At 49.6% G+C, this 26,013-nt stretch overlaps 1 protein-coding gene across 1 annotated transcript; it reads left to right on the top strand.

Annotated features, from left to right (window-relative positions):
* Positions 1-1,686: 1,686 nt before the first annotated feature.
* On the top strand, positions 1,687-25,686 carry TRPV1 (transient receptor potential cation channel subfamily V member 1; the record flags this gene model as incomplete). The annotated part of the gene is made up of 15 exons (XM_081162070.1): positions 1,687-1,988; positions 2,767-2,933; positions 3,022-3,174; positions 3,637-3,777; positions 3,924-4,222; positions 4,643-4,822; positions 7,054-7,212; positions 8,403-8,498; positions 9,336-9,406; positions 14,030-14,195; positions 14,614-14,680; positions 17,317-17,639; positions 18,553-18,680; positions 19,185-19,300; positions 25,517-25,686. Exons 1-15 carry the CDS (start codon positions 1,702-1,704, stop codon positions 25,684-25,686), a joined length of 2,523 nt encoding a protein of 840 aa, XP_081018196.1. The 5' UTR covers positions 1,687-1,701.
* Between the last annotated feature and the right edge of the window lie 327 nt (positions 25,687-26,013).

The raw sequence follows: 26,013 nt of genomic DNA, 5'->3' as shown, positions 1-26,013 counted from the left end.
GCACCCTGGCCCCTCCTGTCATCCCCACGCCCCAGCCCACACCTGGTTTCTGTCTCAGATGGTGTCTGAGTCCTTTCCGTGCCCCCAGCACAGGGCCAGGCACTCAGTAGGACTCAGTAGGTGGGTGTTGAGTGATGGGTGAATGGTTGGAAATGGAACTTCCTGTGGCCAGGAACACTTTCTGCTGCAGGGTTTCTACCTGATGGATGAATCAGAGAAAGACTTGGGTTCTTCTGAAAGCAGAACAGGCAGGAGGGGAAATGGGCCGGCAGCCAGCTGTCTGTGCTGTTTACGGGACGCAGAGTGATGAGACTGCCTCATCCCCCCCATGGATCGGGTATCGGATCATAGCTGATTTATTGCCATGACCCCACCACCTGCTCTGAGTTTTCACTGCCTGAACTTTCACTGGAAAATGCATGTCTCGAGAAGCCTCCCATTCTTTCAGGGGCTGTGTTCTGAGATCCAGCCCCTGCTGGAACGTGACTCTCCCTAACTTCCTGTGGAAGGGACTAGAAGGGCCTGTATCTGATCTCTATCATTTCCCCCACGGTGACCAGCACAGCCTTTTTTCATAAAGAGATGGATCAGGCAAGCTCCCTGACCAGGAGGAGGTCACGGGGCAGGGGACATAAAGCAGAGACAGATAGAAGTTGCTAGACTGACAGTGGACTGTGCTAAGAGGGCCATGAGGGATGGATGGCCAATGAGCTGGGCCACTCTGGAGGGGGAGGGAGCATGACCAGTGCAGGGTTAGGGGGTGTGGAGGAGACTGGACCTGAGGGTCGTGGCATCTGAGAGGTGGTAAGATTTGGACAAACAGAGGGGGAGAAAGCACCCCAAGTGGAGGCACTATAGGAGCAAAGGCCATTGAGATGTGGGACAGCCCTGGTACCAGGGAATGGGGATTCCCAGCGGGATGAAGGGGAAGAGCAGGAGGTGAGGGAGCGAGAAACAGCATCTATACGAGTTTACAGCCACACGTGCTGGCACTCGCTGCCAGGTTAACTCCGGGGGTTCAGGCCTGGGAGGCCCACCAGCCCCTCGAAGTGGAAAAGTTCAGGGCCAGGATGCTTGACATTCTAATTTCACATAAATGACAAAAAGCACAAATGATCCTCTACAAACGCAAAGGTGCAGCAGCCAGAAGGAAGAGGAAAGGCAGGTGAGGGCGTGGCTGGTGATGGGACGCTTGCCGCAGGAGGGCCTGTGCAGGGTGGAGTGTGAAAGTGTCGGTCTCCGCCAGTCACCCTGTTTCCGAGATGCAGGCTGCTCGGACTCTTTGGGCCTGAGCCGGCCTCATTAGCACAGAGAGCCACTCCCACTCCTTCCCTTATTCTGATCTTGGAGGCATGCGGAGCCGTGGTATCATCCGCAGTCTGCAGGTGAGGCAACTGAGGCCCAGAGAGGAGGAGTGATCCATTCAAGTCCCTCAGAGCCTGCCGACTCCAAGCTGGGGCCCGTCCACCCCCAGAGGCTGATGCCCCTTGGGGCTGCTCCTGGGGTGTCTGGGGTAGGAGGTACAGCACCCCTGAAGCCTTTCATTCTGGGGAGCTGGGGGCAGCAGTGCTGGACCTCTGAGATGTCCTGCTTCACAGAGGCCTTTGCAAGGAGGGCAGTTAGGGGGTAGCGTTGTACAGTCCTCGAGCTGGGAACAAACCCAATCTTCGTGGCTGCCTGCAGGCTGCCTCTTGGGCAAGGATGAAGAAATGGGGGAGCTCAGACTCAGGGGATCCTGAGGGCCTGCCGCAAGAGGACTCCCGCCCAGGCCCCCTGGATGGAGACCCTAGCTCCAGGCCAGCTCCAGCCAAGCCCAACATCTTCCCCACAGCCAAGAGCCGCAGCCGGCTCTTTGGGAAGTGTGACTCGGAGGAGGCTTCTCCTATGGACTGCTCCTACGAGGAATGTCAGCCGGACTCCTGCCCAGCCATCACAGTCAGTCCTGTTGTCATCATCCAGAAGACTGGGGATGGCCCCATCTGTGCCAGGTAAGCTGCATCTGGAGCCCAATTCCCTCCCCACCAGGAGCCAGGCTGAGGCCATGGAGGTACCGTGTGGTGCTCCAGCTTGTGGGCTGAAGGTCATAGAGGGGGGAGCCTGGGAACATTCAGAGGTCATCTATTCCAGAATCTGTACTCATGGGACCTTTAGGACAGTGGTCACCGGTGAATGTTAGCATATATGCTGATCCTAGCTGCTGGCTGATCTCCAGGTGTCTGGTCCTAGAATGCTTACCAGCCCCAAACACTTAGATTTCCAGTCCTAAAACTGAAGGGTAGGATGCTTTTAGGAAAGTACAAAGCAGCTCCAGTGAGGAGCCCACCAGCCCTCCCACCTCCTCCAAGGCAAGACAGCGAGGACACATGGTCTGGCTGACTTCTGGGGCAGTGTGGTGATGATTTCTGAGTTAGCTGGGGTCAGCCAGACCCCTACCTCCAGCCCCTTCTAAGCTACCGCCCTCTGAGCCCCAGCTCCCAAGAAGGCAGAGAGGTGAGGGGCCTGAGTGTTGGAGGAAGTGGTGACAGCAAAGACTTTCTAGATGGTGCCTATAGACAGGGTGGGGACAGAATGGGGGCAGGTGCACCCCCTGTTCCCTGTTACATCCACTTCCTGGACAGTCACCCCAGTGGAGGGGTGGGTTTTATATCATTTGTCTTCTCCTTTTGGTGTGCCTTGGGGTTTCATCATGCGCCCCGACAAGCTCCAAAGGCCTCAGGCCCAAGGGGGAGACTAGCTTAAGAGACAAGGCTGATTTCTGGCCCACAGGCAGTCATCCCAGGACTCTGTCCCTGCTGGCACCGAGAAGAACCTCAAGCTGTATGACCGCAGGAAGATCTTTGAGGCTGTGGCTCAGAATAACTGCGAGGAGCTGGAGAGCCTGCTGCTCTTCCTGCAGAAGAGCAAGAAACACCTCATGGACAGCGAGTTCAAAGGTGGCCCCGAGACGGAGGTGGAGACAGCCGGGCTCCGGGCGTGGCCCCCGCTGCCTCACCCCGCTCTGACCCTCACTTTGTCTTGCAGACCCGGAGACAGGGAAGACCTGTCTGCTGAAAGCCATGCTCAACCTCCACGACGGGCAGAACAGCACCATCCCCCTGCTCCTGGAGATTGCCCGGCAGACGGACAGCCTGAAGGAGCTTGTCAACGCCAGCTACACAGACAGCTACTACAAGGGTGAGGGGGGTGGGCGCAGCTCTGCCACAGCACACCTGGAGCCTGGAGGGCACAAGTGGGCCTAGGAAAGCCTCTGAGCAACCTACTCCATGATCCAGCCACCAAGTTGGCAACTCCTGGTCCTGGGACCCCTGCCTCCCCCACCTGCTGGTTTCTCCTGGTGCAGAGGGTCCCATCCTCTCCTCTGTGGGCCTGGTGTTCCTGGCCTCTGGAACTGTTGGCCTCCCTCTGTTACTGCTCCTTGCTCTTGGGCACTTTGGACTCTGCCAGCTTCCAGGCCGGTGTCCCCTGTTCCTGGGGGTCTCTAGTCCTGCCTCAGGGACTCCCTCAGGGGATCCTGGCCTAGCCTCCTCTTTTGGGGGGTCATCTGCCACTTTCTGCTCAGACCCTCCCCCAGCACCTGCCTTACAGGCACCCCTTACAGGCCATGAGCACAAAGCCAACAGTGTGAATCCTTCACAGGCCAGACAGCTTTGCACATCGCCATCGAGAGGAGGAACATGGGATTGGTGACCCTCCTGGTGGAGAACGGAGCAGACGTCCAGGCTGCCGCCAATGGGGACTTCTTTAAGAAAACCAAAGGACGGCCTGGCTTCTACTTTGGTAGGGAGACCGTGTGGCAGACATTTGACTTATTGATGATTGCTGAAGGGAGGTTTGGGGTAGAGACAGAGGGAGAGGCAGGCTGGATGGTCTAGGGCACAAGCCATCTATTCCTGAGGCCCACTGTGTGCCTGTGTTGGCTGCAGGTGAGCTGCCCCTCTCCCTGGCTGCATGCACCAACCAGCTGGGCATAGTGAAGTTCTTGCTGCAGAACTCCTGGCAGCCAGCAGACATCAGTGCCCGGGACTCGGTGGGCAACACAGTGCTGCACGCGCTGGTGGAAGTGGCCGACAACACGGCTGACAATACCAAGTTTGTGACGAGCATGTACAATGAGATTCTGATCCTGGGGGCCAAACTCCACCCCACGCTGAAGCTGGAGGAGCTCACCAACAAGAAGGGGCTGACGCCACTGGCCCTGGCCGCCAGTAGTGGGAAGATTGGGGTAGGGTGGGGGCTTCGTGCTGAGCTGGGGGTGCTGTGGGAGGGGACTGCCTGCCTCACTGTGCATGTCCGGCATCACCTTCGTGTGAGTCCTGACCTGACACTGTCACAGCCAGTGGGAGTGGGGACGTTAGAGTAAGCCAGAGGAACTGTGAGAGCTGAGCAGAACCCCGCATTGCACACGTAAAATGGATGTGATCAGCCAGCTGTGATCCCCTGATGAGCCTGATGTGGCTGCATTTGGGGTCTGAGGCAGCGGCAGGTTGATGTTGCTGGTGGTCCGGAGGCTGCTGGATGGAGGTAGGAGGTAGTGGGCTGGGAAGCAGAATTATTCCTGAAGCGGGGCTGGCGGCCCGGTGGGGACACAGCCTGTGGCCGGGCACAGGCTGGTCTCTAACACACTCTTGGATTCCCTCGGCAGGTCTTGGCCTATATTCTGCAGAGAGAGATCCAGGAGCCCGAGTGCAGGCACCTGTCGAGGAAGTTCACTGAGTGGGCCTACGGGCCCGTGCACTCCTCGCTCTATGACCTGTCCTGCATCGACACCTGTGAGAAGAACTCGGTGCTGGAGGTGATCGCCTACAGCAGCAGTGACACCCCTGTGAGTGGGCCAGGCTGGCACCCAGGGGGGTTTCCAGTCTCACACACCCCAGCCCCCAGTCCGCCCTGGTCCGACTCTGCTGCCTTCGCATCACTGAAAACCTGCTGCTTGGGGTCTAGGTCCTATAGCCTCATCAACCCATTCATTCCTCCTGAATGCTTTCCTTCATCAGACAAACAATATACGGTGATATTCCCATAAAAAGTTAAATCAGAAGCACATAGACAGAAAGACTCCTCCTTTTATCCATATAAAACATGTAGCTTCATTTTGTTTACATAAATGGGATCATACTATACATAGTGCAGAGCAACCAGTTTTTTCATTTACTGATGTGTCTTGTAGGCAATTTTATATCAGTACGTATGGGTCTGCTTCATTTTTTAAAAAGTGCTATATAGTATTCCACAGTAGGGATGCGGGGAAAATGTCCACAGAAGGACATTCAAGTTATTTCCAATCTTTGCTACTACGATGCTACTTGGCATGGGTCTGAGATTTTTTTCTATGAAGGATATCTGGAATTGGAATTGCCAAGTCAAAAAGTATGTACATTTTAATATTTTAATAGCTACTGCCAAACTTTCCTCCAAAAAGTCTTCTTCAACACAGGTGCCCATCACCAGTGGGTACACAGCTACCCTTGGCCTTGTCCGCCTGGGTATTATCAATCTTTTTATTTTTTAAAAAAGTTACTTTAAGTGCAGGGAGACAAAAATGCTATCTCATTGATGTCTTTTTTAAAATTGAATTTATTGAGGTGTCATGGGTCAATAAAATAATATAGGTTTCAGGTACACAATCCTATCATACAACATCTGTATATTGTGTGTTCACCACCCCAGCCTTTTTTCTTTTATAGCTTCTGTGACTTGAGTCTCGCTTTGGAAAGGGTTTTTTCCACTTTAAGACTGCACACATATCCTTCAATATTTCCCTTTCGCTGCTTTGTAGAACTTACAAAGGAATTTATTTTTGTGTTGGTGTGAGGTGGGCATCTTACTTAATTATTTGTTTCCAAATAAGGATCCCAAGGCCACCATTGCTTTGAAAAGGCCATCTTCCCTGTCTGTTCTGAGGCTGGTTCAGGGCTGGAGTCTATGCTATTGGCGACAAGGAGCTGCCACAATATCTCACAGGGAAGAGAGGCTGTGTTTATAGGGACAGAGCCCAGGGGAGAGAGAGGCCTGGCCTGCCATGCTCTGCCCCTTCAGCACCCTCCCGGGTTGCCATGCTGAATCCGGAGGGCTGGCCTGGGTAATAAATGGCCTCAAAGGGACTAGGGTGCCAGAGAAAAGAGGGATCTGGTGCCATCTTCAGATGGAGAGTCTCCAGAGGCTTTCAGGGGCCGGGAACGCAGTGCTGGGGCCCAGAGGGCAGAGCTGGAAACACTGGCAGGAAGCAGAGAAGACAAACTTTATTCTGGAGGATAGATCTTCCCAACAGTTAACATTTGCCCACAGGCTTCTTGAGGCAGTAGGGAGCTTCCCATCCCCTAAGGTATTCAAGGAGACACTGACCAGAGATTTCCTTGGGGGAGCTCAAGTTTGGGCTGGTGGTTGGGCTCGATAGCCTGAAAAGGCTAGGCCGACCTGATTTTGGCTCATCCATCCTAGGGATACTTGAACTTTAACAGAGATCTCCTGGGTACCAGACTTTGGCCCCAAAGCACACGTTTGATGATGGTGTCCCAGGCATAGCCCCACCCACTGCAGGAAGGCTCGCTAGTTGCCTTCAGTCTCATGCATCGGTCCTTACCACTCCTGCCAGGATAGCCTGCCTGACCCAGGGCTGGGAATGTGAGAAATACGGAACCCAGAAACCTCTCTCCACCTGCCCTCGGCCCCTCCCTGAGCAGCCTCAGGCCAGCCTCCGCCTGTCCAGCCTCTTCCCATTACTGTGGGAACAATAAGAATGCAGGCGCTCGGGAAGGAGTTATTAGAGGTGATGGGCATGGAATGTCAGGCAACACTTGCTAGTTGTTAAGTGTCAGGGGCACTCAGGGTCACATGTCCAATTTCAGCCCTCGTTCACTGTGCATACAGGGGCACGGAGGCCCAGAGGGTGGGCCCGCTGATTCAGGTCTCTGACCCTCAGCTGCTCTGCCGGCCGAGGGCGTGCTCATGGCGAGTCCTGTGCAGAGATGGGGCGTGGGGAGCACCTTAGGCTGATGAAAGCTTGAGGGGGTTCCTACTGAGGGAGTGAGCCTCACCTCTTTCTGCTCCCCTTAGAATCGCCACGACATGCTCTTGGTGGAGCCGCTGAACCGACTCCTGCAGGACAAGTGGGACAGATTTGTGAAGCGCATCTTCTACTTCAACTTCTTCGTCTACTGCTTGTATATGATCATCTTTACCACGGTCGCATACTACAGGCCTGTGGACGGCTTGGTGCGGCCTGAGGCTCAGGCCTCGGTGTGGGGTCGGGGAGAAGGCATGGGCATTCCTATAAGATCCCTAAGACCCCAGGCCCAGGCTGGGCCCTGGACTCCTTCCCTGCCCTTCCAGGCTGTGCTGGAAACCTGCCCTCTGTCCTGTTCTCAGCTGCTCCCTTAGCCTCTTGGTTCCGGGAGGCTGAGGTCTCTGTTTGGGGGGGCGGGGGGTTCTAGGTTAGAAGGGATGCTGGCATTAGGGCTCAGGAAGCAGCTCTCCCCCAGGCTGGGTGTCCACGGGATCACGGGATGGCATAAGCCCTAAGCCCACTGCCATCCTGCTCACCTGCCCTCTTTTGTTCACTCATTCGCTCATTACTTACTCCCTGGACATATACTTTTGTGCACTTCTTCTGTGCCAGGCCCTGGGCCATCCATCAGACCAGTTTAAGGCCAGATTTTTCCCGTCTTGCAGGAAACATAGACTCCCTTGAGTTTCTGAATTAAGTCCTTTCCATTCACTACCCAAACACTTAATTTTGCTGCTTTTATTTCCAGGGTTCCTTGCTTGTAAATTTGATTTAAAAGCTCATCTTCCTATTTCGGTGAAACCTGATCTCTAGCTACCTATTAAGGCCATTTAATGACCTCATTTTAAGAGAAACATGCTAATAAGATAGGCTAGAGAACTAGTGCTTATGAAACATCGATGGGAGGCTCGAAGGAAACCCATTTCAGGAAATGGTGGCTAACACAAGGACCACACCCAAGTGTGGGATGTTTCTCTCTCCACCATCTGTGGGAACCCTTGACAGTCCTGGGCACCCAGGGGTCCACCGTAGCCTTGGGAGCAGCAGGAAGCATGTGGCATTGGGCCTGTAAGAGTGCCTCCACCTGTGCCATCACCCTCCTCTCAGCCGAACTCTGGGCTGGGACTTGTCCAAGAGACAGCACAGCACTGTAAGGACACTCTGCTTGGCACCTGGGGGCTGCCACTTTGGGAATCAGGTCCCACTGAGGAGCATCCATACGGGTGTCCCCATAAGAGTGCCTTGTCTTTATTTGTGTCTCTCTCCTGATGGATGCTGAGCCTCTCGGTCAGGGGCTGGGTCTTAATCTCAGGCTTTGGCACCTGGTAAATGTTTGTCGAGTGAATGAATGAATGAATGAATGAATGAGTGGAGTCACTAACTTCTCTGCACCTTGCAGCCTCCCTTTATGCTGCAACACACCGTTGGCGACTATTTCCGAGTCACTGGAGAGATTCTTTCTGTATCAGGGGGAATCTACTTTTTTTTACGCGGGGTAAGCATTCTTTTCCACACTGAATTTCCACTGTCACCAAAATAAAGAGCCAGGAGAACCAGCTCACTCACTGTCTAATTAATCAGACAGGTAACGGCCCTGCTTGAGGAGCTGGGAGATGCATAGGTGAAGATAAGAACCATCCAGGCATTCACGTTTGGGGGTGCACATCTGCCCAGTGGGGCCCCGCAGGCAGTCATTCTTGAAGACAGGCAGTTAGGGATCTCCACCAAATGTAATATTTAATTAAAGCTCAGAATAATGAAAGACATCTACCCATATACTAGAACCATTTTAACTGAAAACACATAGATGCACACTCCTTTGAATATATGAGCAGTCTTTTTAGCAGGCGGGAGGTTAGTGGAGCATGTGGGTGTCCTGGAGAGTACCTCCTAGCTGCCAGCCTTCAGCAGGGCCGTGGGCATCAGGCAGAATGTTTTCAGGGAGTGGAGAGCACTGGATAATCTGATTAAAGAATTTTTACTGTAAATCATACTTAAGGATAATTAGGAAAAAAGCACAAATTAGAAAGAAGGAAAAAAATCACCCAATCCCATCATTCAGGCACAGTAATTGATAACATTTGGTGATTTCCCTTCCTGTCTTTACTTCTGGGTATAGTTGTGATTGACTCTCTGTTTGTAAAAATCTCTCCTGACCGAGTCACATAACATCACCCCATTAGCCTGCCCCACGCTCTTCCACTCCCTCCATAACCTCTCCTTTGACGTGTTCCATGGTCCACTGTGGTGCCATTTAGGAAGCAGTCTGGGCGCTCACCGCTTAGCCACGTCTAACCTTTCCTGGCATCTTACTCTGTCCATTTACCTGCAGATTCAATATTTCCTGCAAAGGCAGCCGTCGCTGAAGTCCTTGTTTGTGGACAGCTACAGTGAGATACTTTTGTAAGTGACCCTTGGCTCTAATGCCTCCGTAGCAGACAGTACCTTTTGGTCCAGTCCTGAGGTCACAGCTGTCAGCTCTCACGCATTCTCCCGCACACACTCGGCCTGGGACACAGCAGACCCTCGCCGCATGTTGAATGAGTGACGGGAACACTCGCTAAGCGTTTGGGGACGAACGTACCAAGGTCCACTCTGTGCCAGGCACGGGCCAGGCCCTCGGCAATGCGACACCTATTTCATGAGCTTGTCGTCTGAGTTAGCTGTACCCTTGTTCATTTTTTTCCATCCTTTTGCCCGTCTGTCTGGCACTCACTGGGCTGGCCCTGGAATATTGAGATAAAGTAGACGTGGTTCCTGCCTTCAAGGAATTTCCATCTTTAGGGCAGAGTTTCTTTTGTTTTTGTTAATTCTCACCTGAGGACATTTTTTCCATTGATTTTTAGAGAGAGTACAAGGGAGGGAGGGAGGGAGAGAGAGAGAGAGAGAAACATCAATGTGAGAGAGACACAGCAATTAATTGCCTTCCGCACTCACCCCAGTGGGGGGCGCGGATTCTGCAAACCAGGTAAGTGCCCTTGACCGGGGATAAAACCCGCGACCCCTTGGTCTGCAGGCTGACGCTCTAACTATTGACCCAAATAGGCCAGGGCTAGGGCCCAGTTCCCTAACTTTGGCACTTTGGACCTTTTGGACTGGATAAATCTGGGGGGCTGTCCTATGCACTGTAGAATGTTCAACAGTATTCCTGGCCAGTAGCTCTTTCCCTGTCTCCCAGTCTTGACAATGAAAAATGTCTCCAGATATTGCCAAATGTCTCCGACCTGGGGAGGGGTACAAAACTGCCCCTGATTGAGAATCACTGCTTTAGGGGGAGACCAATGAATAAAACAGTTATAAAAACAATGTGGATGTCACAGGGAACCTTTTTTCTTTATAAATAAGCCAGAACCTTATGAGGTTCCCTTGGAGGGCCCAGGATACAGAGGGGGTTTTCAGTTGGCAAAGGGTCTTCCTGGGATCTCAACTCATGGCTTCTACTCTGGTCCCCAGGTCTCCCTCACTTCTGGGCCCTCTTCTCTTTATTCCTGGCAAGTGCAAGGAGTCAATTTCTCACCCTATTGCAGATAGCTTGTCCCCAGGACTTACAAACCCCATCCTTTTACTGTAATCTTGAGATACACTTCAGTCCCAAAGGGCAAATTCAAGGGCAGGGTCTATAGGGTTAGAGCAATGCTGATTTGCTTTACCCAGTGAGGCAATATTCTGCTATACAACGTTACACCAATAAACTTCCCAAAGCTACGCATGCACATAGGTAAAATTTTAAAGAGTACTAAAAACTTATAGCCAATATATGAGTTTCCATCCCAACCCTTCACATTCCTTGCAATCCACCTCCCCAGGAACAGTTTCCACTCATGTAGCTCTTTCTTCAGACATTTATGCATCCAGTCGATGAGGCTAAAGCCTCCCTACATTGCCTTCCCCTCTTCTTCCCCTCCTCTAGCCATCCAATGTGGCTTGAGGCAATTTTTGTGTTAATCAGTGTTCTGTATTTACATTCTTATGCCTCTGCAAATGTTATTTGCAGTTGAACTTCACAGTATACTATAATATTTATTTTCTGTTTCTCCAAAGTTAATAATTTACCTTGTTTTCACTTGTTTCATTTTCTTGGTACCCATTGTTAATTCTTCTCACACCTCTCAAAGCCTTTCAGTACAATATTCCTCAAAATCAATGACATAAATTATTTGATCAGATCACCATTTTTTTTTTTTTTTTCTTTTCTTGAAGGATTTTGCCTGGATTGCTATCCTCTCTTTCCAACTGGGCTGGTTGACCTTTGGGCCTGCTGCTTAGCTGTCATCCTGGGACATCTCTTTGCTGCCAGCCTTAGACTTAATTGCTTTCCTCCTGGCTTTGAGTTCCTGTCTCTTTCTTGATTTCCCCCCTTGTTTTATTTGAGCACATCCTTCAGTATTTTCATTAGGTGAAAAAGATGGTATAATGGTAGAGAGCACAGTGATGACAGCTTTCACCATGCCTGATTTTTGAGCCACACTGCTCCCCTATGTGCTTCCAAGGTGTCATCCTTTCTTCACTAGCACTTTGGAAGCTCTTCTTGCTTCTCTGCTGAGTTGTATTTCTTATTTTTTGAACCCTATGTCTTCCTCTTTCCTGATTCATTTCCTTATTTTGGGGGAGGACATTCTCAACTGAAGAAAGAAGCCACATAGTGGAGAAGGGGGAAGTAAAATTTCTTTTAAATCTGGTACATCTGAAAATATTTCTACTATTCCTTCACATTTGATTGGGTATAAAATTCTTTTTAAATTTTGAAGATATTTCTCCATTGTTTCCTTGCTTCCAGTATTATAGATGACAAGTCTAAAGCCATTCAGATTCTGGATCTTCTTTTAAGACCTGTTGTGGTTTTTCTCTTTACAAATCTATAGTATCTTTTTTCCCCCTTATTGTTCTGAAACTTGTGTTGTAATTTAGATTTTTTTTATCCAATGTCCTGGGCATTTGGTGGGTTCTTTCAATCTGGAAATTTATGTCCTTTATTTTTTGGGAATATTTTCTTGAATTATTTCTTGATTTTTCTTCTGGAACTTCTATGATATATATAGGCCTCTTGACCTAGTCCTGAACTAGTTATTATATTTTCTCACTTGTGTTCTCTCTCTTTACCTTTTGCTCTTCTTTCTGGGAAGTTCAAATCAACTTTAATTTCCATCCCTCCTATTGAGTTTATTATTTTTGATATCATATTTTAAATTTCCAAATGCTCTTTGAAAAAAATTCTGTTTGCCCACCTGACACGGCTCAGTGGTTGAGCATTGACCTATGGACCAGGAGGTCACAGTCTGTTTCTAGTCGGGGCACATGCCCGGGTTTTGGTCTCTATCCCCAGTAGGGGAGGGGGTGTGGGAGGCAGCCAATTGATAATTCTTCATCAATGATGTTTCTATCTCTCTCTTCCTCTCCCTTCCTCTCTCTGAAATCAATAAAAACATAAAATAAATAAATAAATAAATTCTGTTTGTTCCTTATTTATAGCACTCTATTCTTATTTCATGGATGCAATATCTTCTTTTGTCTCTCTAAGGCTATATGCTTGTCTTGTTCTCTCTTTCATGTTGGAGGCTATATTTAGGATATCTGGAAATCTTTGATGTCTGCTCATGAGTAAGAGTGAAGGACTGGAAAGCTGGTTGGAAGCTCCTAATGTGTGAATGGGGATTATCAATTTTGAGCTTCATTATAGGCTGGTCTAGATAAACCACTTATTGGAGAATATCCAATGTCAATCTATTGCATCTTTTCAATCTTTGACCTGGAGGGAAGAAATCTAGCTTCTGGCTTTTAGAGAGTTGAGTGGAAAAGAGGGCTTTCTGTAATCTGTATTATATAAAAAATCACGTAATCTCCTGTTTTGGGTAAAATACCAATGCTTTCACTGGTATTTGATTAAACTGGGTCCAAAAGCCCCCTCTTCAGTGATAAAACCTCCACTCTTTCTCATTTTAGGTCCCTTTCACCTCTCTTCCAGAGGTCCTTATGCCTTTTGAAGCTCCTTGATTAAAGAGTTGGCTCTCAGCTTTCCCCACTATGATTCAGATTTGGCTTTCTTGGGCCTGCTAAGTGAGTTTCCATTTGTCCACTGCTTCCCAGCTTCCACAATTCATGTATGGGGACTCTATTTGCCACCCAAGGCAACCCTTTACCTATTTCAACTGGCATCAGTTCTTACTTTGGCCAAGGTTCTGCAAATGCAGAGGTTTTTCTTTTCAGCAGAACTTCAGCTGATGAGCCTGTTTATTGACCTCAGTTTTTGATAGACTCACATCAGCACAGTGGCAGCTTTTTGCTGGGTTCTCTCACACAATGGGAGGTGAGGTGGTCATTGTAGTCTACAGTGTTAATGGAGCTGGGGGGGACTCTCAGGAGCAGGTCATGATCAGCAAAGAAGCCTGGGACAAATAAGTAAAGAAGGGACCACTGAGCAGACCCTGTCATAGGATCGTCCTGATGTCCTCCACTTTATCCAGGGTTCTGACTTGGACAGTTCCCACTGGACTAAGGGGCTGAGAGACATTTTCCTGGCTCTGCTCCTGTGTTTGAGGTGTGGCCATCAGACTACTTGTGGTTTCCCAGGAGAGCATGGCTTGTCCCTCCTCACGGGCCTAGGAACCTCCTAGGTTCTCTGTTGTCCCTGAGGCTGTTTTCCTGGGGACTGGGCAGGAAGGTTGTTGTGCTAAAGCAGTATTTCTCAGCATTTATATACTTTTTTTTTCCAATTGCCCCTCCCATAAAAATTTAGTACCACAAATATACTATATAGCTGTTTATGTACTATATTTATATCGGTGCTTTATGTGTAAAGAACATAAGATTTCACTAGGTGCCCGCCCCACTCCAAACCAACATTTGTCCCCATGGGGACAATGTTGTTCCCAGTGAGAATCATGGGCTAATGGAGGCAGGACAGCCAGCCCTGCCTCCCACCACGGCTGCCTGTGAGGAGAGGCGCAGGCAGCTGGGGTCTTCCTGTGAGCAGGGCTGCCAGGCCTCCTTGGTGCTCTTATACGGGGCTTCCTGTTGCTCTGCCCTCAGCTTTGTGCAGTCACTGTTCATGCTGGGGACCGTGGTGCTGTACTTCTGCCGCCGCAAGGAGTACGTGGCCTCCATGGTGTTCTCCTTGGCCATGGGCTGGACCAACATGCTCTACTACACCCGTGGCTTCCAGCAGATGGGCATCTATGCCGTCATGATTGAGAAGGTGGGTGCCAGGGCCTGAGGAGCCCGTTTTCCTCATGGGTATGCGGGGCCTGGTCCCAAACTTCATCCATCCTCTCTGCATTGTCCGAGGGGATGCTGGTTTGGCTGAAGAGCCACTTTCCCAGCTAATTACCCCCAAGTCAGGAAATCTGGACTTGACCCAGGTTTAGGGGCTTCCTTGAAACTTGACCCTCACTGCCTACCAGGTCCCCCTCTCCCACCAGAACAAAGGCTATGGGGGGAGCTGTGGATGACTCCCCCATAACACTGGAGCTACAACCCATCAAACCAAAGCTTCCTGCATGTTCTCTGATTCTACTTGGGCTCAGCGTTAACCCTGAGGCTAATGCAGTGCTGGCCCCACCCTCGGCCCTGCCTGGGCCTGGACTCGGCTCTGACAAGCCTGCTTTCTCTTGCAGATGATCCTGAGAGACCTGTGTCGCTTCATGTTTGTCTACCTTGTTTTCCTGTTCGGGTTTTCCACAGGTAACAGGCTTGGTTAGGGCTGGTAGGGGGAGAGGACTCCTGCTCACCTCAGCTCCCTGAGGACTCTGCAGGGACTGGGCAGGGAGGGGCCCAGTGGTGTATGTCTACAGGTGACAGAGTGGATGGACAAAGAACACCCCGAAATGAGCAGGAGAGCCTGGTAATGTTATTTATAAAATGTTTTTTTGAGGTAGGAAGTGCTACTTGCCTGTAGGAATAGCTGCATTTTGGCCAAGTTTGTTTTTAAAAAAAAATCTTTTTATCTTGACGTTATCTTAGACTTGCAAAAAAGTTGCAAGAATGGTGCAAATAACTCTCTACACTCTTTATCAAGATTCCCCCAAATTCACCACTTTTTAAAATCATTTTCTCTCCCCAGTACACACACGCCCCTACTTTAAAAAAAACTTTAAAAAAAACTGAGAGTAAGTTTTTATGATGAGACATGATCAGCCTTTACCACTAAATATTTCTAAGTATTTCCTAAAAAACAAGACATTGCCTTCCCAAAACACAGTCTAATGACCGAAATCAGGACATTAACGCTGGTACAGTACTAGTAGCTACCCACCAACCTTTTTCAGATTTCACTCATTGCCCGAATATCATCTTTCACAGAAATGACAATCCCAGATCACGCAGCCCATTCCGTAGTCACGCCTCTTCAGTGTCCCTCCATCTGCGGCACTCCTCAGACTTTCCTTGTCTTTTGTGGCCTTAGCGTTCTTAAGGAGTCAAGGCCAGTTTTTAGTGGCCTTCCCCCACGATCGGATCCGGGGTGCCTTCTCGGTGAGAATATCAAGGCGTGTCCTCCTCTGCACGTTATATCTGGAGTCCCATTCCCGGTGACTTAACCCTGAGTAGTTTGTTTTGGTGGGTCTGCCAGATTCTTCCCCTGTCAGGTCATCATCTTTCCCTATGCGATTGGTAAGTAATTTGCGAGGAGACGCTTTGAAGCTATGCAAATACCCTGTTTTTCATCAAACTTTCACCTCATTGTTTTAGCATCCGCTGATTTACTCACACCCGAGTCACTTAATCTCAATGATTGTCAAATAAGGGTTTTCTAACTCCATCATTCCTTCCAAATGTATTTGCTGGCATTCTATTGCATAGAAGAGTTTTCCACTTGCCCACATGTATTTATTTACATAAATATAGCCTCATAGATTCTTCTTTTAAAAATGGATTTTCACCTTTTAAAATGGGTTGTTTGTAACTCCTTACTATCGCCATCTATTGTGATCCTCAAATCGTCTGAGACATCAGCGCCGGGAGCCCCTTCAAGCTGTTCCTGTGCCCTTTGGAGGCATCCACGTAATTTTTTGAGCACCTGGCTCTGCTTTCAGCCACACCTGAGTCCTGCCATTACCTGGTTCACACGCAGCTCTCCCTGCCCTGCGGCCTGTTTTGGAACCTTTGTCTGGGGGTCACGGGCAGCTTTCACTAGGAGCTTGGGGCTGACAGGGATGGGGGGGCTCCGGCTCCTGATCTGAAGGCCCTGTTTATCGGCAGCCACAGGGGGGTGAAGCCAAGTGGGTTAGATGCTGGCTGTGCTTAACCACGGGGCACAGCCGCTGCAGAAGCTCTCGGGCTCTGGACTCCCGTTCCCACTGAAGAGCGCAGAGTGCGGCTGCTTAGCCCCTGGTCCTGGCCCGGGCTGGCCCTGGCCACCCTGTGAGAGACACAGGCAGACATGCGACTGAGAAAGCGGGTGTGTGTCCAGGGCTGCCACGTCAGGTTAGGCAGACTGTGCACTGCACAAAGCTGGCTGTCTTTACATTGTACATATAGCTTTGTATATTTAACAATTTTTTCATAGTACATGATAAAGTTCTTTTTAAAATTAAAAAAAAAAAATATCTTTATTGATTTCAGAGAGAGGAAAGGAGAGGGGGAGAGAGAGAGAGAAACACCAATGATGAGAGAGTCATTGATCAAGCCTGCAACCGGGCATGCGCCCTGACTGGGAATCGAACCCCGATCGCCTGGATCCTAGGTCGAAGCTCAACCGCTGAGCCACGCCCGGCCGGGCAGTCTTTTTAAAATTTTTAAAATTGATTGATTTGAGAAAGAGAGAGGAAAGAAAAGGGGAAGAAACATCGATTTGTTGTTCCACTTATTTACGCACTCACTGGTTGATTCTTGTATGTGTCCTGGCCGGAGATCAAACCTGCAACCTTGGCGAGTCAGGACAACACTCTAACCAACTGAGCTACCCGGTCAAAGTTCTTATTATAACAAGATAGTGTATTATGACAATTTTCTGATAGTTTTATATATATATATCTTTATTGATTTCAGAGAGAGGGCAGCAGAGGGAGAGAGAGATAGAAACACCAGTGATGAGAGAGTCGGGGATGGAGCCCGCAACCCGGGCATGTGCCCTGACTGGGAATCGAACCTTGATCTCCTGGATCCTAGGCTGATGCTCAACCGCTGAGCCACCCCCGGCGGGGCCATTTTCTGATAGTTTTGAAGAAGGGGGTGCTTTTAAAAAAAATTTACACAAAGGTGTGCTGGTAACCAAACAGCGTTCCTGCTGCAGGCCCTTCCTGGGGTGGGGGAGCATGTACGTCTGGGCCTGGGGTCTTGGCCTCCACCCAGCTGCACCCCTCCCTCCCCGTGTCCTGCAGCGGTGGTGACGCTGATCGAGGACGGAAAGAACGACTCCGTGTCGGCTGAGGCCTCATCACACAGGTGGCGGGGGCCTGGCTGCCGGCCGCCTGACAGCTCCTATAACAGCCTGTACTCCACGTGCCTGGAGCTGTTCAAGTTCACCATTGGCATGGGCGACCTGGAGTTCACCGAGAACTATGACTTCAAGGCCGTCTTCATCATTCTGCTGCTGGCCTACGTGATTCTCACCTACATTCTCCTGCTCAACATGCTCATCGCCCTCATGGGAGAGACCGTCAACAAGATCGCGCAGGAGAGCAAGAACATCTGGAAGCTGCAGGTGGCTCGGGTGGTGCGGTGAGGGGGGCGGGGGGGCGTCAGCTGGGCGCCTGGGCCATGCGGGGTTTGAGGAGGGGGTGGAAAGCTCAGCCAGGTCCCCGGGATCAAGCAGCAACATCTCCCTCAGTCAACTCCCTCTGCTCTTCCTGCAGGGTTTCCCTGCCCAGTGTCACCAGCCTGTGTTCATACACACGGTGTTTCCTGTGGGCTGGGCGGCCCGCGAGGGAAGGAGACAGCCCCTTCCCTGCGGTGCTCATCTCAGGGGAACTTGGTCTAGGGCAGGCACTAGGGATCAGACTCTGAGGGAGCAGCTAATATGGGTCAGGCCCCAAGAGCAACGCTTTGGAGAGCCCTGGCCCATGCTTGCCTTCCCCGCTAATAATAACAGTATCATTCTTACTGAGTCGCCCTGGCCCTATGCCCGGCACTCACTTACCTGCTCTTATTTAATCCTGACAACAATGCTATGAATTGGGTGCTATCCTAGCCCCATTTTTTGGATGAAGGCACCAAGGCACAGAGAAGTTAGGTATTTGTGTCCAGGGCAACTAGCAAGTAGCCCAGCCAGGAATCAGCCTGGACGGTCTCCCACTCAAGGCTCTGCTCTTAACCATGACTCTGCTGCCCCTTTGTGAGCTCCTCAGGGAAGGGTCTGGGGCTGGGACCCTCCACATCACGCATGGGGCTCACCACTCAGCAGCAGTGCCTGGGCAGGTTTGGGGCCTGGCAGGCTGGGCTCCTTCTGTGGAGTGGCGACTGCAAGGCTTTGGAAACAAGCCTGGTGAAGAGGGCACAGGCCCTGCTCCGAGGTGCTGGGCCTGGGAGAGATCCTGGGGAGGCTGATCTTGGGGGCCAGCGCCGTGAGCCGGGGGTGGCCCCTGGACAATTCCTCTGTCCTTTGTGTCTCCCTGCAGAGAGCCATCACCATCCTGGACACGGAGAAGAGCTTCCTTAAATGTATGAGGAAGGCCTTCCGCTCAGGCAAGCTGTTGCAGGTGGGGTACACACCCGATGGCAAGGATGACTACAGGTGGTGTTTCAGGTAAAGGCCAGCAGGAATCAAAGCCTGGGAAGCTCAGATCAGCTGTGGATATCGGGGACCCACCTCGAGCCAGCTGTGGGTACAGAAGCCTGCCTTGGGGCCTCTTGGGGCCAGTCATGGACATAGGGGCTCTCCTAAGGTCAGCTGTAGGTACAGGGGCTGCTCCAGTGCTCAGCTGTGGGCATAGTGGACCCACCTTAGATCTCAGCCGGTGAGACCCAGACATTAAATGTTGGGAAATGAGGTGTCTACAGGGGTCACCTGGTAATCAGAGTCAGAATCCGATCTTTTAAGTCCCTGGAGCCCATGGTGTGGTCAGAGGACATATCTCCAGGGTGGTGTCCAAAGGCAGGCCTGTCTCCCCCTCCACCTACCAGCTATGTCTCCCCATCCTGATCTGTGGGTTTCTTGGGTTTGGCCTGTGGGATCAAGCCCTCGACCTGGGGAGCTGGGTGTTGGTCTTAGGCAGCCAGCTCCCTGCTCCCCGGTCTCCTCGCCCTGCAGGGTGGACGAGGTGAACTGGACCACCTGGAACACCAACGTGGGCATCATCAACGAAGACCCGGGCAACTGCGAGGGCATCAAGCGCACCCTGAGCTTCTCCCTGCGGTCAGGCAGAGGTGAGGAGAGAGGGGAGGGTGCTGCGGCAGGCTGGGCGGGTAAAACCTTGGCTGCCCCCACTCCTTGCAGGCCTTCTTCTCCCCACAGCCTGGGTGCTGGAACAGCCCCAAGTGTCATCCACACTCATGCTCAGTCACGGGGACTTTTTTGTGCTCTCATGAGCACCTGCACAGCTGACTGATCCACATGCCTATGCACCTGGCCCTGCTAGCACCCCGGCCCTGCTAGCACCCCTGGCCCTGCTAGCACCCCGGCCCTACTAGCACCCCTGGCCCTGCTAGCACCCTGGCCCTGCTAGCACCCCTGGCCCTGCTAGCACCCTGGCCCTGCTAGCACCCCTGGCCCTGCTAGCACCCCTGGCCCTGCTAGCACCCCGGCCCTGCTAGCACCCTTGGCCCTGCTAGCACCCCTGGCCCTGCTAGCACCCCTGGCCTTGCTGGCACCCCGGCCCTGCTGGCACCCCTGCCCTGCTGGCACCCCCGGCCCTGCTAGCACCCCTGGCCCGGGCACCTGTCCTCAGTGCCCCAGAGGAAGCAGCTCAGCCCACGTCCAGCCACCTGGCCTGCTGACCTCGTTGTGGGCTGTCCTGTCCTTTCTGCCCTGCGCCTCACACCCAGTGTCAGCTCTGGGAGGCTTATGGACACAAACAGGGCCACGCGAACACTCAGCTTGTGTGGCCACATCCAGGCAGGCAGGGGAGGGAAGAACGGGAACAGGAAAGAGTGCACCTCGAGCAGAAAATCACTCCCAGAAAAAAAGTCCTTTAACAGTTAATGGTAAACATGTAACAGTAGACATTAAATTAAAGGTCTAATTGAAGATAGTTGCTTAAAAAGGAAGCTAACTTACCTTATATTGAACATATTTTGAGTTACAATTATAACCCCTCACCAATTCTTTGCTTTTGATAATATATATTGCATAAAATTTGCCATTGTAACTATTTTTAAAGTGTACAATTAGGTGTTATTAATTATATCTACAAGGTTGTGCAACCATCCCCACTATCTATTTCCAGAACTTTTTCATTATTCCAAACAGAAACTCTCCCTATTAAGCAATTACTCCCCATTTACACCCCACCCTCATCCCTGGTAACTTCTTTTCTGCTTTCTGTCTCAGTGAATTTGCCTATTCTAGGTGCCTCATATAAGTGAAATTATACAATATATGTCTTTTTGTGTCTGGCTGGATAATACTCCATTGCATGTATATGGTATACCATATTTTATTTATCCACTCGTCTGTTGGTTGACATTAGGATTGTTTCCACTTTTTTGGCTATTGGGAATAACGCTATGAATATTGGTGTATAAGTTTTTATTTTTTATTTATTTAATTTTATTATTATTATTTTTTTATTGCTGATAGTATTATAGAAGTCTCCCATTTTTTTCCTTTTTGCCCCCCTCCACAAAACCCCCACCCCACCCCAGGCCTTCCCCATTCTATTGTGTGTCCATGGGTTATGCATATATACATATATGTTTGTTGGTTAATCTCTTCCTGTTCCCTGCCCCTCCTTCCCCCCCATTGAGTTTTGTTTTTCTGTACATGTATCTGGACCTATTTTGTTCATCAGTTTATTTTGTTCATGAGATTCCACATAGAAATGAGATCATGTGATATTTGTCTTTCTCTGCCTGGCTTATTTCATTTAGCATAATACTCTCCAGTTCCCTCCATACTGTCCCAAAGGGTACGAGATCCTTCTTTACAGCTGCGTAGTATTCCATGGTGTGAATTTGCCACAGCTTTTTATCCACTCATCTACTGATGGGCACTTGGGCTGTTTCCAGATCTTAGTTACTGTTGTATGAGTTCTTTGTATAGTTTGGAAATTAACCCCTTAACAGATGTATCATTGGTGAATATGTTCTCCCATACAGTAGGTTCCCTTTTCATTTGGTTGCTGGTTTCTTTTGCTGCGCAGAAGCTTTTTAGTTTGATGCAGTCCCATTTGTTAATTTTTTCCTTTGTTTCCCTTGCCCTAGGCAATATATTGGTGAAAATACTGCTACATGAGATGCCTGAGATTTACTTGGTGTATAAGTTTTTGTTTGAATCCTTGCTTTCAATTCTTTTGGGTAAAAGTGGAATTGCTGATTATATACTTCTATGTTTACTTTTTTGAGGAACGGCGAAACTATTTTCCAAAGTAGCTGCAGCCTTTAAATTCCCACCAGCAATGCATGAGGGTTCCACATCCTCACCAACATTTCCTTTCTATTTTTTTAATATAGCCATCCTGATGGATGTGAAGTAGTATCTCATTGCACTGTTGATTTGCATTTCCCTAATGACTAATGAATTTTAACATTTTTTTATGTTCTTATTTGCCATTTATAGATATTCCTTGGAGAAATGCCAATTCAAGCCCTTTGCCCATTTTAAAATTTGTGTTTGGTTGTTGAGTTATAGGAATTCTTTACCTATTCAGGATATTAATCTTTTATCAGATATATGACTTGCAAATATTTTACTTTCCCAGTAGGGTCCTTTGAGGTACGAAAGTTTTAAACTTTGACGAAGCCCAATTTATCTGTATTTTACTTTTGTGGCCTGTCATTTGGACGTCATATCCAAGAAATCATTGCCAAACCCAGTGCCATAGGAACTTAACTCTTGTTTATATCCAATAAGCCTGTGGTAAAATTGGTTTCATTATACATTGTTTCCCTTAAAGTCATAGAACCTATTTACTACCATGTTAAGTGAGGACTTACCTTACAGATTAGTTTTATATCAGCTTCTATTTACCAAATGTTAATTTCATCTTTACCATTATTTGCACTGTTATCCTCCTGCCTGTAATGTGTCTTTTTTCCTCTGGCTGCTTTCAAATATTTTTATTTTTGATTTTTCAGCAGCTTGACTAAATGTGGTTAGGTATGGTTTTCTTTGGTTTTATCTTGCTTGGGGTTTGCTGAGATTCTTGGATCTGTACATCAATATGTTTCATCACACTGGGGAACTATAGACAAAGTGTCCCCCAAAATGTATAGCTAATAGCTCAATTGATGTTTTTTTATTTTCAGATTTAACCCATTGGAATTAATAATTATTCAAATACATTTTTTTGGGACACCCTGTATATTTTGCTTTACTCTTCCCACCGTCTCCTTTTCATACTCTAATCACATCTATGTTAGACCAAATATTGTGCTATTTGGCTTTAGAATTTCAATTTGTTTCTTTCTGATCGTTTCCTTTCCTCTCCTGAGATTCCTTAGCTGTTCCCTCATTAAGACCATATTTTCCTTTGCCTCTTTGAACATATTTGTACAGGATGGGGCAAAAGTAGGCTTATAGTTGTGAGTACATGAAACACAGAGTTTATTCCAGTATTATTATTTATTATTGTGTTATTTTTTTATACGAACAACTCTAAACCTACTTTTGCCCAACCCTGTAATAGCTGCTTGAAGTTCTCTGTCTGCTAAATTCAACATCTGAGCCACCTGAGGTTAGTTTCTATTGATTGCTTCCCACCCTTCCCCGAATGTGAGTCACATTTCCCTGTTTCTCTCTCTCTTTCTCTTTTATTTTTTATCCTCACTTGGGGATATATTTTTATTGATTCCAGAGAGAAGAAGGGGAGGGGGGGGAGAGAGGGAGAGAGGGAGAGAGGGAGAGAGAGAAACATCAATGTGAGAGAGAAACATTGATGGGTTGCCTCCCCATACAGGCCCAGTCCAGTGATTGAACCCCCAACCTCGGTATGTGTCCTGACTGGGAATTGAAACTGCAACCTTTTTGGTGGACGGGATGACGCTCCAATCCACTGAGACACCCGGCCAGGGCTCCCTGTCTCTTTCCATATCTAGTAACTTTTAATTGTATACTGGGGATTGTGGATAATATGTTGTAGAGACTCATGATTGGATTTTTGTTCTAGTTTGCATTTCAGTTACTTATGAATGGCCTTGAATTTGTGTAGGGCTAGTTTTAAGCTTTATTATGGTAGGCCTGCAGACGCTCCAAGGTATTTGCCAACCCATAAAACTTATGGGACTCAACCTCCAAACTTTCCACTGAGGAGCTTGCTAGGGTTTGGTTTTAGGCTTTGTTGGGTGGGTCTTCAGTAGACCTTACTCTATAGGTCATGTTGAGTAAGTAGGGCATTTCTGGTATTTCAGCTTAATTCTCAGAGTAAAGAAAGGGTGTTAAGGTCTCTCCACTCTGGCTGGGCTGCACCTCCAACATCCCTTAGCACTGCTCAGCTTCTAGCATCTCTGTCCCCCTCTCAACCTCATAGCTGTACTCTCTGTTAAGACCAATGCAGTCTCACCCGGTGCAATCACAACCCGGCTCTCCGCCAAGGACTTAGGGACCTCCACACCCCAGTTCCCTTCTTGCTCTTCCCCTGTGCCCTGTCACACTGATTCTAGCTTCTTTAGATCAGAGGCACTGCCCCGCTCTGCTTGGACTCCAGCTCACCGCACCATAGTCAGAGAACTTGTCCCTGAGCAAAACATCAGGGCAGTCACGGGCTCACCCAGTGAATTTCATTTCTCTCAGTATTGCAGTTTTTCCCATCTGTTGTCCTGTGACTGAAAACATAAGGCATGTATTTGCTGCATGCATTTCATCCAGATTTATGGTTGTTTGCAGCAGCATGGCTGGCTCACACTAGATACTCCATCAGAGCTGCAAGTGGAAGTCTATTTTATCAAGAGACTTTACTTTCGGAAAGCTACTCAAAGAGCTCGATCCGTTTTCCCAAGGGTCTCCTGCAATCCTGTAATTTCCCCACGAGTCTCATTGGAAACACTCCCTGTATCATTTCATAATACTTATGATCTCGCCTTTAGTTGTTAACTGGTCTATTCGTCACAGAGGCGTTGGAAGATGGCTTCGCATGGGATTTGAGCAGTTTTCCAACATCTCCCATCTTTCACAAGATTTGCTGTTTCACTTCGCAGTTGATTTGCATTATGTTTGCGCCACATTGTTGGCTGTTTACAACACTGCACATGCCCTGTGATATTAACAAAGACATTGACCTGGCGGCAGGGACGCAAACATTCAAGTTTATGGGGTGGGGTGTGGTTAGAGGTTCCCTGATTTCATACTTACACTTACTTGGCGAATATTTTCTGAAAATTTTGTTCTATGCATCTCTGTAACAGAGACGCTCAGTCCATGGTGCCTGTGATTGCAAAGGGTGAGGGAATGAATGAGAGAAAGGCCAAGGAAGAAAAGTGGTCAGTAACCGAGCTTGGGAGAGCACATGAGGGGTCTTGGCATCATGGGAAGTGGGCACTGGAAAGCCCATACCTCCTTTGAGGGCCCTGGAGCTGGGCCAAGCAGTCCTTGAGGCTGGGTCCCCCTACCACTCAGTCAGCTAGATGTCTCAGGGAGCCTCTGACCTCTCTCCCAATGATTCTCTCCTGCTTCTATCCCTGGGTTCCCTGAGGGATCGTCTTTGAGCAATTGGTGCTGAGTGTCAAACTGGGGTTAGGGGACAGGCCAGTGACAGCCTGTGGGCCTGTGGGAAACACCAGGACCTGAAGTATAAAGCTGGAATAGTCACAAAGGGCCCAGCCTCTGACATATCTGATGCCTTTGAGATGTGGCTGGCGTTGGACTCCAGTAAAACGGCCTAAATCGTGGCCTGGGGGTGGGAGGTGTGGCCAACCAGAGGGCTTGACTGACCAGGGCCCTGGCAAATGGAAGGAGCGCACATGCAACTTTCCCTCCTGCCTGTCATTTCTCTGAGGTGGCCAGGGCTGGAGGTGGCTATGAGAGTGACAGCTGGGTCCTCTTCAGGAGCTTCCTGGAATTACAGGCCACACCTGAGATCCCCATCTGAGGCCCAGCGTCACCATGTTTCCCTTGGCATTGATCCCAATCTGCTATGCCCAGGTGGAGCCTGGAGGTGGAATCCTGATTCTTTGGCTGGTGGTCATGACCCTTCACCTGAGCGGGCGTGGAGCAGGTTGGGGGCACCCTGTGGGGATTCCCTCTCCCTCCCACATGGGCAGGGAGGAAAGGGAGGCAAGAGAGGCAAGCAAGTCAGGGTGGGTGGAGGAAGGGAATCTAGGGAGCTGCCAGAGTGGGTGAGGCCTTGGGCAGCTGAGGGAAGAAGAGCTGGCGCCGATGCCAGTGCCTCAGGAAGGGTCCCCTTTCATCCGGAGATCGGTAAGGCCAACAAATGAGTGTTTAGTATTATTTTGCTGCGCCCAAGGCAGTAATGATGTTTTACCCTTCAGTTTCAGGGAGAAACTGGAAGAACTTTGCCCTGGTTCCCCTTTTAAGAGATGCAAGCACTCGAGAAAGGCCTGCTCAGCCCGAGGAGGTTCATCTGAGGCACTTTGCAGGGTCCCTCAAGCCAGAAGATGCTGAGGTCTTCAAGGACCCTGCTGCTTTGGGGGGAAAATGAGGAACCCCACAGGGGGGTCTCCCTGCGGGCCTTAGGAGAGCACAGCGTGCCTGAGGTCTGTGCGGGGGACACCCGTGCTCTCTCAGAAGCCCGGCCCGCCCTGCACCTGCCCAGGCTCCTCCTTCGATTGCACTGGACAAGCTGTGAGAAGTGCTGCTGGGTGTGTGGGAAGAGATATCCATCCAACCCTTCACTCTCCCCAAGTAGCTCTCCTAACAGGACAGGATCTGGCTTTCAAGGTTTTACTGACTTTATTAAATGTCACAAGTGATACACCTCTTGGACATATATGATGCCCTGTTTTCTTTAATTTTGTAAAAGTAAAGA

Source organism: Miniopterus schreibersii (genome assembly GCF_964146895.1).
Source record: "Miniopterus schreibersii genome assembly, chromosome: 16".
NCBI lineage: Eukaryota > Metazoa > Chordata > Mammalia > Chiroptera > Miniopteridae > Miniopterus > Miniopterus schreibersii.
Note: the sequence above shows the minus strand (reverse complement) of the source record. Positions and strands in the feature narration are given on the sequence as shown.